General features: G+C 46.8%; 1 protein-coding gene across 1 annotated transcript in view; it reads right to left on the bottom strand.

Moving 5' to 3' along the window:
- Window positions 1-11,148: 11,148 nt before the first annotated feature.
- The window catches only part of LOC116591646, a 56,229-nt gene continuing 51,666 nt past the window's right edge, over window positions 11,149-15,711 (bottom strand). Inside the window, exons 6-8 of the mRNA XM_032344725.1 lie at window positions 14,881-14,961; window positions 13,166-13,303; window positions 11,149-12,092 (exon numbers count right to left, since the gene is read on the bottom strand). Coding sequence (XP_032200616.1) covers window positions 11,987-12,092; window positions 13,166-13,303; window positions 14,881-14,961 — 325 coding nt within the window. The 3' untranslated portion in view covers window positions 11,149-11,986. The remainder of the gene's footprint in view (window positions 12,093-13,165; window positions 13,304-14,880; window positions 14,962-15,711) is intronic.

Below are 15,711 nucleotides of genomic sequence, written 5' to 3'. Positions count from 1 at the left end.
TCTCTGAGTCTGCGCCCGGGCTAAACAAACTGCTAGGAAGACCAGGAATAGGAAAGGCAGGACTGGGAGGGGTTGCGGGTGGACAAGGTGACAGCCAGAGGGGACACTCGTACCTCCCCGTGTTTATCAGCTCCCGCCCAAGGAGCCCCCGGCCATTGTCATCCTCTGGAAAGGTGACAATCACTCCTGATCAGTGAGGTCTCTAGCCCCTTTCATGAGCACCAAGACCCGAGAATGGGGAAGGGAAGCAGCTTCCCACATGTTCAGAAACTTCCCCTCTGACAACTCTGGGAGGCTTGTTGTCATAATGGGCTATGCTGTCAATGAAGAGAGACTATTCCGAAGAAAAGGTGGAGACACAGGACCTACCCAGGTGACCACGTTTGAAATAATTTCAATTTTAACGTCTGTAGGGGATACTTGTTGTCTTCTGGCTGGCCCCTTCCTTCCATAGGGAAAGACGCTTCCACTATTTCACGTGGTTCTGATGAGACTTGCCAACCACAGATCCTGGTTCATCTTCCTGGTCAGATGACCAGGTTGGGGAGGGGCTGGACCATCACCGAATTCTGTTCTCCTGCCACCAGTGCTTGATCCAAAAGGGTGCGTGGCCTGAGCAGGACCAATCAGAGCCTCCCAGGAAGGCGAGGGTAATAGGATTCCCGAGAGAGGTCTGCTCATTCTCTGGAAGAGTGGGCCCCTACCCAAAGGCTGACTCTGCTAAGGGGCCATCTTTCTCACCACATGAACAGAAGAACTTTGCAGAAGGAAGGCAGTACAGAGAGCTGGAAAAGGTGACAGAGCTCTGTCCATAGTGTTTAAGCACTCGAATCTGGCTGGGACTCCAAGCAGCTCAAGGCTTGGACTTATAAGTTATATGAACATGAAAAATGAATAAACAAAATAAACCTGCAAACAAAACATGAATTTGGAGAGGTCGCAAACTTTCAGACCATAGAAGTCTTTTTCATGGGGCGCCTGGGTGGCTCAGCGGTTAAGCGTCTGTCTTTGGCTCAGGTCATGATCCCAGGGTCCTGGGGTCGAGCCCCACATCTCGTTCCCTGCCCAGCAGGAAGCCTGCTTCCCCCTCTTCCACTCCCCCTGCTTGTGTTCCCTGTCTCGCTGTGACCCTCTCTGTCAAATAAATAAAATCTTTAAAAAAAATTTTTTTTAAATCTCTTTTTCACAATCCTGTTGAAAGAGAATGTCAGGTTAACCTAGGGCTGAGGAGACGTCCGGTGAAGGTAAATAATAAACACAGAAAGTTGTTTGGTCTTCTCTCAACACTCTGACTGGTTACCTAGGATCAGAACGACTGAAAAAAATAAATCAGATTCTAGCCCAGGCTGGGTGCAAATTAGGTCTCTAGCATCATATAACCACGCTAATTTTGAAGGCACAGGCTCTCCTCAATTCTTAAAATAAAAAGCCCCCACACTCCTTGTCAATCACGCAGCCAATTAAGAGGCCTCGAAGTGACAAGCCACTGGATTGTCAAGGTAGATTAAAGACACAGAAGAAGTTTCTGATGGTTGGGATAATTAGGCTGTCATCCTGTTGCATGGCCTGATCCACTTGCCTGGGAGGGAGAGGTGGAGGAGCCCAGAATTATTCTAACAGGTGGCTCAGAGAACAGAGTCCCCTGTAAGCCTCACCTGCCTGGCCTAGAGCGGGAACTGGTAAGCCAGAACCAGGGAATGGGAAGGGGGAGGGAAATGCCTGACAACTAGAAATGGACACAGTGTGGGGCACCTGGATGGCTCAGTCAGTTAAGTGACCGACTCTTGATCTCAGCTCACGTCTTGATCTCAGGGTTGTGACTTCAAGCCCCGCACTGGACTCCATGCTGGGCATGGAGCTTATTTAAAATAAAAAAAAGGGGGGGGGGGAACAAAGTGGACTTTATATCAAGCACCTACTTGCTTGTACCACAGATAAATGCTGTGCCTGAGACAGGATTTATTTGCCCTACAATTTACTTCCCGCCCTTTCGTCAGGGAGCTCTCACAGCAGATCTGAGCCTTCGAATGCATGTCTCAAACTTCCGATCGGATTCCTCCCAGCCAGGTCCCAGAAATCACCAGGAACATTGATTGCTTACCTCACCCCAAGGACCAGGAGAACCCCAACTCCAAGAGACCTTGCAACGTCCACAGCCCAAAGAGCCACGCGGTCCCAAAAGTAGATCCAGTCAGGCCCCGCCCCCACCAATTGCTTTGCGGCAGGGACTCGCAAAGCTAGTGCTGTAAAAATCCCAAATTTATGGGCCCCTGAGGTCCCCAAGGGCAAATCTGTAGGGATTACTGGAAACGAAGCGAGGTGAAGAAAATGGTGTTGGTCCATATCTTCTCAGTGAGATCTGTGGGTGCTTGGAGGAAATATTTCAATATGCAGTTTGCTTCAGATGTTAGCTTCAGCCGCCTCCCCTGCAGCGGGGCTAATGTGCAGGGAGGCTTTGCGCATGCTTTGCTGGGAGAAGGGTTACAGGCCCGGGCCAGGGGAGAATTGTTTGGCCCATTGACTAGGGAGTGAAGAGCTGGTGTGGGGGTGTGTGTGTGTTGGGGGCCAAGGAACAGCAGCCCTTCTCTTGCTCGTCACCCTCATAGCACTAAAGCCTTCCCTCCTGTATTTGCCACCTATTGTTGCAATAACAATAATAAAGCAGCAGAAATTTTTTCTCTTACATTTCTGGAGGCAAGAAGTCTGAGATGGTTTCACTGGGCTAAAATCAAGGTGTTGGTAGAGCGGTGTCTTGTCCAAATTCTCCAGCTGCCTCCTTAGGTTCACGGCTGCCTCCTCAATCTTCAAAGCCAGCGATGTGGCTTCTTCTCTCTCTGACCCCTGCTTCCATCACATAATCTTCTCTTCCATCAGTAATCTAATCTCCAGCTCCCTCTTATAAGGACAGTGATTACGTTGGGTCCACCTGGCTAATTTCCTGGATAATTTATCCCTCTCAAATTTCCTAATTCAATCACACCTGCAAAGACCCCTATTCCATATTATGCAACTTTTTACAGGATCGAGGAATTAGGACCTGATATATTTAAGGGGTCATTACTCAGCCCACAACACTTTCTAATAGGGATGTCATACTGAGGGGAAGCAGGCATTCCCAGAGCCTGGTGGTAGGAGTTAGGATTGATGCATGACAGATAATCCTGCAATCTCTATCCAGAATAAAATGTCTTTTTTCTTGAATTCAACTGTTTCTTCATCAGTTCAGCTTCTAGGAATTTATCACAGAGATAAACTTGAAAATGAAAATATAAGGATGTTTTCCCCAGTATTGTTTATAACAGCCTAAATTTGTAAACAACCTAAATGACCCTAGCAATGGGGGCTGGTTAGGTAAATTAAGGAGCACCCATAGGATAGCGTAACCGTGCAACTGTAACAGAATGAAGATAACGAGATAGAGGTATGTGAGCTAATATGGAAGACCCTTCAAGATAGGGGAATAAAATGAGGTAAAGGACAGGGTACAGAGTATGTTTCCATTTGTAAAAATAAAAGACAAGAAGTGTGTGTTTTTATCTAACTAGAATGTTCCTGAGGGAGATACAGGACAGACTGTCCTCTCTTGACAGGATCTGGGGAGGTGGAGGTATGGGAAGAATTATTGAACTTTTTTACCATGAACATTTATTACTTTTTCATATGAAAACAAAGCAGTTAATGAACAGAGTGAGGACACTGGTTTGAAAGAGTTGACAAATTATTAGCCTGTTCAAAGCACCTACACTTTTTGGCCTTCTCCCCCTAACTGCCCCACCCTCATCACCAAGGACAAGGCACCAAATCTCTCTCACACACACACACCACAGGCTCGTTTTGCCCACTCATGTCTCCTTTCTTCCTCAAGGTCCTTGTGCGTGTCCTTTAAAGCCAAATGAATTTCACTAGGTTACATATGGGGCTGGAGGGGCAGGACAAGTTGGGGTTGTGGGCCAGAACTAATTTTCCCTGGCACAAACCAAAGGGAAATAGGAGTGGGCAGAGAAAGAATCTCAGCCTAGAGTCTATAACATTCCAAGGTTCACATCCTGGTTCAGTATGTGACCTCGAACAAGTCACCAAGCCACTCTGAACCTCAGTTTCCTCATCCGAAAAAACAGGAATAATACTATAAACTTGGGGTTATAATAAGAATCTAAATGAAAAATGAGAATTTAGAGAATGGTGCTTTGGAAACTTAACAACACCTCTCCCCCCAAGTTAATGCCCTCCTCAGGGATGGTCCTAACCCACATTCAGACCTCACTGGTAGGTAGATGACATGGATGTAGGCAGAGTAACCCCCATAGGGTTAATAGTATAGGATCTTGGGAGCTGTGGCTGCTGAGTTACCCGGAATGAGACCCATGGCCTCTGCACTTGGGTTTCTAGTCCATAAAACAGAATTCATAAACCATAAAGTTAATAGACAAGGCAGTACATGGTTTAATTAACTTGGCAGTACACCAGGAATCTCTTTAAATTTAAAAAAAAAAAAGTCTATTAGGAACCCATGGCCTCTCGATTACTGATACTGAATGAAGAGAACTGCTCCAACTCAAACACAACCGGTCCTTTTGGGCTCACACACCGAAAGCATTGCAAAATTATGTGCCCAGGATCAGAGGGAAAATAAATACAAGACAATCATGAGGTATGTAAACAAGTCTGGCTGATGGTCCCAGGGGTTAGGTAAGCGAAGTGGGGATAAAACCAAAGCCACATGGGGCAACCAACTCTGCCCAGGCCTGTGGTTAGGTCCAGAGAGTCCCATGCCTACTGGTGCTTGGTCCTCTGAGCCCCGGCCTGCAATGCACAGCTCCTCACAATACATTGTCCACATCCTGGACCCCATGCCAAAGCAGGCAGAGGTAGTCCAAAGGACAGCCTTTCTTGGAAGCTCCCCGAGTTCACTGTCCATGTTCGAATGGCACTCCACCAAGCTTTTCAGAGAATCAACACTATCCAGTTTCCTAAACTAAATTTAAGGTGAAGAATTCACTATCCCTGGAGGTGGCTGTCCTTCACTCAAGTACTGACCTTGATACTTACTAACGATATAATGGTGAGCAAATTATTAAACTCTCTAGGACTTACTTTTCCCATCTACGAAATGGGTATATTATCAAGTTATCTCAGTTCCAAGATGGCACTTCACAACATTTCTGAAATCACGTTGCATCTTCTGATTAAAGTATACATTTAATTTACTAATGCTTCTTTTAGTCCCCAAGAGTCCTGTAATAGCACAGATACTCTTTTTTCTTTCGACAGCTTCATTAACATTAGCAACTTTATTCATGAACCATACAGCTCACAATTTTAAGTTGAATAGTTTAGGGGTGCCTGGGTAGCTCAGTCAGTTAAGCATCTGCCTTCAACTTAGGTCATGATCCCAGGGTCCTGGGACCAAGACCCACGTTGGGCTCCCTGGGAACCTGCTTCTCCCTCTCCCTCTGTACCTCCCCTCTGCTTGTGCTCTAATTCTCTCTCTTTCTGTCAAATGAATAAGTAAAATCTTTTTTAAATTTTTTGAAAAATCGAATAGTTCCATGGTTCTAATATGTTCACAGAGTCATGCAACCATCACCAAAGTCAATTTTATCATCCCAAAAAGAACACCTGTACTCTTTAGCAGTCATTTTCCACTCTTTCTGTCTCTACCTATTTGCCTACTCTGGATATTTCATATACATGGTGTCATACAACTGGTCTTGTATAACTTTTTTCCCTCAACATGTATTCAAGATTCATCCATATTGTAGAAGTGCATATCAGAACTTGATTCTTTTTTACTGTCCAATATCCATTATATTAATATGCTATAGTGTATTCATCTACTCATACATGGCTATTTCTACTTTTGGTTTGTACATAAATAATCCTGCTATGAACATTCATGTATAACTTTTCTTGGACACATGTTTTCATTTCTTTGGGGTATGCCAGTAGAAGGGGTGTTGCTGGGTCATACAGTAACTCTACGTTTAGCTTTTCGAGACACTGCCAGACTATTTTACAAAAAGGCTGCACCATTTTATATTTCCACCAGCCATGCATGAAGGCTCCAGTTTCTCCACATCTTCGCCAACATTTGTTATTTTCTGAGTTTTTTTATTATAACCAACCCAGTGGGTGTGAAATGGTGTCTCCCTGTGGTTTTGACTGGAATTTTCCCAGTGACTAATAGCAAACAGTAAGCATCTTTGCTTACTGGTCATTTCTGTAGCTTCCTTGGAGAAATAACTATGCATTTCTTTTGCCCATTTTAAAAACTGGGTTGTCTTTTATGATTGAGCTGTTGGAGTTCTTCATATATTCAAGATACAAGTCCCTTCAGATATAGAATTGTACATTTTTTTCTCCCATTCTGGGGGTTGTCTTTTCACTTTCTTGATGGTGTCCTTTGATGCAAAAAAAGTTAATTTTGATGAAATCTTATTTCTTTCTTTTTCTGATTGTCATTTGTTGGGGGGGTTGTGTATGTGTGATGTCTTTTTCCTTTGCTATCTGGATACATTTATTTCTTTTTCTTTCCTAATTGCCTCCACTAGAAACTCCAGCACAATGTTGAATAGAGGTGGCAGGAGGAGACACCCTTCTCTTGTTCTTGCTCTCAAGGGGAAGGCAATCAGTCTTTCGCCATTACGTGTGATGTTAACTGTGTATCTTTTATGGATGTCCTTTATTGGATTGAGGAGTTTCCCTTCTATACAGAGTAGTTTGGAAGGTTTGCTTTTGTTTTGTTTTGTTTTGTTTTGTTTTTTTGTTGTTTTTATTTTTTGGTTGGTTGATTGGTTGGTTGGTTTGGTTTGGTGATTTTTTGTTTTTTGGTTTTTGTGTGTGTGTGTGCTTTTATCATGAAAGGGTGTTGGATTTTGTCAGATGCTTTTTCTGTAGATATAATGACATAGTTTCCTAGAGCTTTCTTCAGTGTTTTGCTTGGGGATAGTTGTTTGACCACGTAATAACCTTAGCACAAAGCCCAAGAAGGAACACCTAAATCCTGCCTAGTTGCTGACTGCCTGAGGGGAGAGGAGAAACCTTTTCTCATTATACCTTTAACTCTGGTTAACTTGGACCCTACTTCAAGTTTGGTGGCTTCAATAAGGTTTAAAGGTTCCTGTCATCATGGGTGATTGGGGTCTGAAAGGTCAAGATTGAGGATCACGAGATCAGATCAGATTCTTCCCTGGCCCTTTGGAGGAGGAGACGGAATTAAGAATGGAAGTTGCTTTTCTTTTTCCATTGCTCCTGCCCCCTCCCCGCCACACACATTTTGACCAATGTCTACTTTTACTCATGGGCATTTGAGCCCGGGTATTAGACATACTCTCACCTGTTTTGTAAGTTTTTCATAGATCCTCCTTTTGTCCCTGCAGTCGGGCTGTAAACTCTTTGAGGGTAGAGACCAAACCTTAAATTTCCCTTAAATCTTTCACAGAACCAGGTAAAATATCTATCACAGAGCACAGACCCGATACATTGTCAGAGGTGAGACTTGGCCTGTCCACCACCTAGTGTCTGGCAGACGCTGAGCAGACAGATCCTGAGACAAAAAGCCGAGATGCAGAGCCCTGGGGTCACCCGAGTCCATCGGTTTCAGTTGCCCTCGTGTGGCTTTGCAGCTTCCTAGGTACAACATCACAGGAGGCTTTAAAGGAGTGAGTTGAATGTGGTGTTGAAAGAGAAGAAACAGTGCCATGCCAACATTCTTTCAAAACTGCCAGAGAAAAGTAAGTCCCATAAAAGAGACTTTGTCAGTATCTAATGTCACAACGCAGATCAGTCCACCCTGTATTGCCTGTCACTCCTGAGACCGTCTGAAAGGAGATATTGACAAAGTATGGTATGATGGCATCATTAAATGGCACTGTGACACCTGTCCCCCTTGATATGACTAATGCCACCCTTGGCTCGGAGAAGCTGCGTTGCTGGGAGAATTCTCACCAGCTGATGAGAAGATGACAAAGCTTTTGAATGAAGACCCTCTGTCCTCTCCCCCAGGTCTCCCCAACACATTCTGATTTGGACCATCCCTAACACAGAAACCAGAACACACTGCTCACCGAAAAAAGAAAAGCAATGGTTCCTTCTATTTTGTGAAAATTAAATCCATGTCTATTACTTGGTCCAGTTCCTGGCATGAGTTAAATATCCAGTGCACAGTCATTCGGGTTCTATTAGCATTACTCTTATGGAACTTTCAGGGTATCTGTCTTTGGATCCCAGTTCTCTAGTCAGGCAGTCCTGCAAGTTTCTTTGGTAAAGATGCCAAGGGATTTCTTGTTTTTGTTTTAGAAACATCATCGGGATGTCTGTGAGCCATTTTGCATGAGCTGCGCCCTGTGCAGACTGGTGAAATGAATTAGTCCCCAGAGTTCATGGGCAGGTATGTAGTTCGGGGACTGAGCGAGGCAGGTGCTAATCAATATTTATTTCTGAAAAGCCAAGGTGCCCATAACACGTCAGGGGCTGTTCTAGGTGCTGGGAATACGAATGCGCATCAGCCAGTCTCTACCTTTAAGGAGCTGAGATGAAGTGGAGGAGAAGGCAGGATACAGACCCGTTCGATGGCGGAGGGGGATGACCTGCTCTGACGGAGGGTCTGGCCGCAGGAGGGCTTCTCCAGTGAGGTGACGTTGCAATGCATCTAGCGAGGTGAGTAGTTCATCAGGCAGACAAGGACAGAAACTCGGAGAATCTGGTTCTTGATCTGTTAATTGGAGAAGAAAAAAGAACAGCTTTCTCCCAGGAGGAGGGAGGGTCCAAGGGCCAAGGGTGTGGACTCTGAATAGACCTGGGTTGACTCTTGTTCTACAGCCAAGGTCTGGGGAAAAGAACCACCACAACAAGAGCAACTAACATTTAAGCCAAAGACTTTTTTTTTTTTGGTCTGCAAAAAAAGCAAAGACAATAACAGACCTACTTAAAAAATTAAAAATTAAAAATTAAAAATTAGAAATAAATAAAAATTAAAAAAAGAAAAAACACATGTAAAGCATCCAAGATGATGCTTGGCTCGTATAAACCTCCAGTAAATGATAGATTATTACACCTGTCACTGGGGGCTGGTGAAGACTGAATGAGACACAAGATGTGAGAATGATTATTGAAATGAAATCTCTGGGCTTATTATTCCAGACAGAGGGATTATCTCATGTAAAGTTGGGAAAACTAAGGAAGCTTTAGCTTTTCTTAAAGGAAGAGTCCTTGAGTGTGGTCAGGATGAAGAATGCACGGTGGGAAGAGGGTGCTCTTTGAACTGAATGATCAGTCAAAATCAACGTCTTGCTTTAATCAGTGAGTTGTGTGATCAGAGAGAAAATCACAAAGGGCAAAATTACTGTCACCACAATTCTATTTGAGTGGAGACTTTTAAAACCTTTTTTAAGGGGCGCCTGGGTGGCTCAGTGGGTTAAAGCCTCTGCCTTTGGCTCAGGTCATGATCCCAGGGTCCTGGGATCAAGCCCCACATTGGGCTCTCTGCTCTGTGGGGACCCTGCTTCCTCCTCTCTCCCTCTCTGCCTGCCTGTCTGCCTACTTGTGATCTCTGTCTGTCAAATAAATAAATAAAATCTTTAAAAAAAAACCTTTTTTAATAGTGAAATAGTCACAGAACTATTAATAACATAATAACAATACATATAAAAATATAAAGAAAATTTTTAAAAAAGCAATACATATAAAAATATAAAGAAAATTTTTTAAAAAGCAATGCCCATATATTCCCCACACCCGGATTAAACAGATGTCAATATTGCAGTTTTTGCTTTAGATCTTCAGCTGTGGGTTGTTTTTTTTTAAGGAACTGAAATATTATGGATACTACTGAAGCTCTCAAACTCACTCAGTGTGCTGCTCCCCTGTATGTTATCACACTTTTACTAGCTGTATGTAGCATAAACAACATATAATGTTCTCAGGCTTCTTAGAATTTCACATATGTCGTACCATATCGTATCGTTTTACAGCTTGTATGTTTCACTGGACATTGTTTTCAAGGTGGCCCCATGTTGCTGGATGTAGCTATGGTTCACTGATTTTAGCTGCTCTATGAGGTTCCCTTTGAGGTTTATACTTGGGCCCAACAGTACTGCTTCTAGATGTCTCCTTAGAAAATCTTCAGGCACGTGCAGAAAGCGAGAGGCCTCAAGAAGTTCACTGCAGAACAGTTCATAATAGTGGAAAAAGTGTGAGAGACAACTCCAGTAATCTACTGCTATGAAACAAACCTCCTAAACCTGGTGGTTTAAAACAACGATCACTTATTCTCTTGATGAGGCTTCCCTTTGGGCAGAGCTTGGCAGTGAAAGCTCCTGATTGCTCCCCGTGGCATCGGCTGGGGTGGTGGGAAGGCTAGCGGCTAGAATCATCTAAAAATTCCGTCATTTGCTCACATATCCGAGGACTGATGCTGGCTGTGCATCCGACTGGGACCTCAGCGCATGACTTCTCCAAGTTGCCGGTTGGCTTCCCCGCCAGCAAGGCAGGTGAGTTCCAAGAACAAGCGTCCCACAAGAGCCAGGTAGACACACAGGGCATTTTTAGGATCCAGCCCCAGAAGCCCTATTATCGTGGCTTGTGCCCACAGTTAATTGGTTGAGGCAGTCACAAAGGTCCACACAGGTTCAAGAGGAGTGTCATGGGTACATTTTAAGAGCATATGGAATAGGATGCCTTATCATGACCACTTTTGGAAAATACAATCTGCTGCCAAACCTAACTGCCCATGGTATGGGACACACGGTATGAGACACATGAACATGCAAAGAGAACCCGGTTTATGGGGCGCCTGAGTGGCTCAGTTGTTAAGCGTCTGCCTTTGGGGCTTAGGTTATGATCCTGAGGTCCTAAAATCAAGCTGCACGTCAGGTTCCCTGCTCATCAGGAGGCCTGCTCTTCCCTCCCCCACTCCCCCTCCTTGTGTTCCCTCTTTCGCTGTCTCTCTCGCTCTGTCAAATAAATACATAAAATCTTTTTTTAAGGTTTTATTTTTATTTATTTATTTGATGGAGAGAGAGATCACAAATAGGCAGGGAGGCAGGCAGAGAGAGATGGGGAAGCAGGCTCCCCGCTGAGCAGAGAGCCTGACATGGGGCTCAATCCCAGGACCCTGAGACCATGACCTGAGCGGAAGGCAGAGGCTCAATCCACTGAGCCACCCAGGCGCCCCTAAATAAATAAAATCTTAAAAACAAAACAAAAAAACCTGGTGTGTTTGCTCTTGTTTTAAAAGCTACAAAAGGGTGGGCACCTTCTTACGAGGCATCAACATAATTCCGCTCAGAATAAAAAGAATAAAGTGTCTGGGGGAGAGGATGTAACAGGGACTTTGTATTGGTCTCTCTGGAGGATGAAAGATATTACTGTCAGACACAGAGAACATCTTCCTCCCATAGAGATCTCTCAGAAACAGGCACAAGGGAGAATTCATTTTTAAGGTAGTTTCCTTTTTTCCCCTCATGAATGGTGTGAACAAAATCTCCTCGTGCTCAAAACTGAGGACTTAGACAGAACAGTTGCCAAAACTGTGTTTCTTCGAAGGCATATTTTTGTACTGACTCCAGAAAACCCTTAAAGGAGACTCTGAACGTCTTGGATGGCAGCATAGTAGGGGAAGAGGCATGAAGAGCTAGGAAGCTTGGGTTTGAATCCTGGATTCTGTGTGACCCCAGGCAAGATATTGACCTTCTCTGTGCCTCAGCATCCTTCCGTGGACTAGTGAGGTGAATAACACCACTTACAATGTTTTTGTAAACACTGTGTTAATTCAGCGATTCTGCTTCCATTTGATAAGCTCTTCAAAAGTATTAGCTCTTGGTAGGAGTCATCAGGGAGAGCAGATTCTGAAAGTTCGAAGTAGCTTGCTCCAAATCTGGATTTAATCATGATCACTACCCCCAAGAGTAACGCCCCGAATGCCCCTAGCAGGCCGGATAATTAACCTTGGGTTCTCACCTCAAGGTTCTTCTCTGTCTCCATTCATTCACGTGTGGGCCTTGAAATAGTCAAGACAGGTGGGAGGAGACTCGGCGCCTTCCCATTTCACAGCCGAGGAAGTGGCGGGCAAGTTGCTGCAGGGGCCCTGCTGGCTAAGGGAGAGGTTAGTCCATTAGATGCGTGTTTTCGTCCCCAGTCCCCAGGTGTCCCTGATCCGGCTCAACCACCAGCTCCTCATCCGCCCAACCCCCAAGGCTCGGGGCTGGAGAAGCAGAAGGGAAAATTACTTAGTGCCTTTTGGCCTCATACTCCTTAGGTCGACTTCGTCCAGCGCTCACAGGGTTCCCTTCGGAGGGCATTTGGCAGGAATCCTGACCCAGGGAGAGCCTCAACAAATACGACTTAAAGTAGGGGTGGGGGCGAGCGGCAGTACCCTCCTCTTCCACCCGCCAGCCGAGCTCCGGCAAACTCCCAGGTCTGGAGTGTCAGCGCGGGGACGGAGGCATTTTCGGGATCGCGGACCCCCCGGACCAGGTGCCCCTGGAACCTAAAGGACCCATGTTGCCCAGGATGCACCTGGCTGCCCTTCACCTCTAACCAGGTCCCTCTGGGCTCCCTCCTCGGAGACTGCCCGTATTCCTCCTTCCCCTGCGGAATCCGAAAGCAAACGCAGAACCTGGGCGCTCTGCTCGCCAGGGCTCGAACCCGTGGCCGCGTTTACAAGACCAGCGCGGTCTGGAGTCGACAACTAGACGCTGGCCACAGCCTCCTCCAGCGGCGGGAGCGGGCCGTGGCGGGCCGAGCTGCCTGTTCCGTCCACTCGCTACCTGCTGGCGCCAACCGCTCCGCGACCGGACGTTGTGCCAGCAAACGGGAACGGGGGTGGTGCTGGAAGAGATGCCCTCCACCGCTGTCCGCCTCCCAGCGAGTCTCCGGCCGGGCTCCGCCACGCGGCGCGGGGCGCGGCCGAGCGGCGGCGCTTTGATGTCGCGCGGCCACACGGTGGCGCTGCCGCACCGCCCGCTCTCGGAGGCCAAGGCCGCGGGGCGCCCCGCGCGGGGCTCGCGCCCGGAGGAGGTTCGGTGCGGCTGCTCCTCTCTCCAGCTCCTGCCTGGGGGCTGGTGCGGGGGTCCCGCATCTTAGAGGTGCGGAGGCAAGGTGAGGGTCATTCCGGCACTCTCCCTCCCACGCCCCAAACACGTGCCTTCCGGACACATGGACTTACACTGCCCCGGGGCCCAAGTCCCTTAAAGGTCTTCTAGGCAAAGCACCTTCCTTTACAAATAGGGAAAGCGAGGCCCGAAGAAGTAAGAGTCCTGGCTTTAGCCTCAGGTGAGAAGCCCAGACAAGCAACTCTTCTGTCCTAAAAAGAAAGGGGGTGCGCACAACTAAGGGCGGGGGAAGGACCCACGGGAGATTTATTCCCAGTCCTGGGGCCTGTGCCCCTCTCCCGGTGATCGAAGTTAACCTGTTGCACCTATGAGGAAACGAGGCTCAATATTGGCCAAAGTCACAAGGTTGAGAAGTGATATTCAGCCCCAGGCCTGTTACTGTCTAGTCTGTGACCTTCCTGGACACAGAGTCCTGCCTCCTGCCTCCGTAGCTTTCAAACACCTTGGTTTTTGATAGTGACCTACACACGTCTCTGTAACTGAAAACAACACTTATCCTTAGCATGCTACGCTCTATTTTCTTTTCTTTCCTTTTTAAATTTTATACTATATCTTTTCTCCTTTTCTTTTAATGCCAGGTATGATCTGCTAAAAGAATATCACTACTCATTAGTGGGTCCTTCGTTAAAGTTGTAAAATCACTGTCAGAGGCGCTGGCTGGGCTCCCCCAACTGTAAAAATCTATGGAAAGCCGTCCATGTAGGAGGCCCAAGGCAAGACTAAGTAAAGCTCCTGGCAGACCTAATCACTTAGAATTTAATATTGGACGCCCCCGTTTGCAGTTCTCCAGCCAGTCTTCCTTTAAGATATTCTTAACTTCAGGACGCCTGGGTGGCTCAGTGGGTTAAGCGGCTACCTTCAGCTCAGGTCATGATCCCAGCGTCCTGGGATCGAGTCCCACATCGGGCTCCTTGCTCGGCAGGCTCCTGCTTCTCCGCCTGCCTCTGCCCTCTGCCTACCACTCTGTCTGCCTGTGCTCACTCTGACAAATAAATCAATAAAATCTTTAAAAAAAAAAAAAAAGATATTCCTAACTTCTGAGCCTCCCCCATCTCGCTTCCCTCTCCTCCGAGCCGCCTTCTCTCTCCCTCAGCCTCCTCACATTCCATGGTTTTGCTCTCTGTCCACCATTCCAGTCCTAGCCCAGCTCCTGGGTCCTTTATTTAGGAAAAAAAAAAAGCAAGGGCTCTCAGTCTGTCAAAATCTTGGTTTCTCTTTTCCTATCCCCTGTGCCAGAGGGAGTTTTGTTTAACACAAATAAACACACAAACGCACAAATAAATCCACAAAATAGATCTTTTCCTGTCTGGCCAGCTCACCAAAACAAAACACAACAAAACCGATCCATCTCTCCTCTCCCAAAGACACGCAAACCTGCTCAAGGTCTTCCCTCGCTTATATCCCGGAGGTAGCTCTTGGCTAGCCTGTCCTCCTCACCATTGCTATGGTTATGGAGCCCTCTGCGACCAGGTCCTGCTCCCTCCACGTCTGCCTCACAGCTCACCGCTTGCCCACGATGCCTCCTGAGCCGCTCCTGCCTAGCCACTTCGCGTTCCCTGAGTGGACACAGCCCAGCGATCTCGCCTTCACTCACTTGCTCTTTTGCATTCCTTACCAGATATGCCTGGACGGCCCCTCCCTGAACTCTGCTCAGGGACTCCGGCCTCACCTCCACTGGGAAGCCCTCCTTGACTTCTCAGGCTGGGGGAAGGTCTCCTTTTCGGTGATAACTGCCTCTGGATTGTCGGTCCCAGCACTTAAAACTCACCTCAGGACTTTTAGCCCTACTTGCCGCTCTGCTCCTGTAGATGGAACTCCCCAAGGGTGGGCATACGTCTGGCACAGTATCCTAAAGACAAGTATATTGGAATATTGGAAACCTTCAATGCCCACTTGTTCAATAATGGAGTGAAGGTGAGAGACCCGCTGCTTCCCTGGCGAGGTAAAATCTGACTAAAGGACTCTCTGGAGGGGGTGGAGAAAGGGAAGGGCGGTCTTCAGAAGCAACATGAGCTGTAGGGCTCTAGAGGAAGAGGGCATTATGGGAGTAGGTCAAGGGTCATTTGAGATGTTCATTGGCCGTAAGCCTTTACTTACTTACTTTCTTTCTTTCTTTCTTTCTTTCTTTCTTTCTTTCTTTCTTTTTAAACACTGGTGGGCCAGACCCTTGTTCAATTTCTTCTTTCTCCTTCTCTGGGACAGATCTAAGTGTTCCCCCCTCTCCCCGCCACGTGTTCCCCCCTCTCCCCGCCACATCCTCCTCCAGCACTCAGCACAGAGCACTGACTATGCCTTTGTTCCATGAGATGGGCACTGGAGGTGGGTTTCCCAGAAGGAGGTCCCTAGCATCCTAGGTGACCATGGGGGTGGGTGGCCTAAGTAGAGGAGGCAGGGTATTCCAGGGTCTCTGAATGTCTATGTAGAAACATGACTCTCTTGGCCCCTCTTCCAAACCCCTCCACCTCAAGGAATTGGTGTCCTCTCTCAGGGGAGGGTGGTAGCAGTCAGCACCGGCTAGGTCAAATTGTGCTAACAATATCTATAGGATAGGATTTAAAACCACACCCATGCTTTTCTGTCTCCCATGACAGGCCCAGGA

The sequence above is a fragment of the Mustela erminea genome, chromosome 5, assembly GCF_009829155.1.
Source record: "Mustela erminea isolate mMusErm1 chromosome 5, mMusErm1.Pri, whole genome shotgun sequence".
In the NCBI taxonomy this organism is placed as follows: domain Eukaryota; kingdom Metazoa; phylum Chordata; class Mammalia; order Carnivora; family Mustelidae; genus Mustela; species Mustela erminea.
Note: the sequence above shows the minus strand (reverse complement) of the source record. Positions and strands in the feature narration are given on the sequence as shown.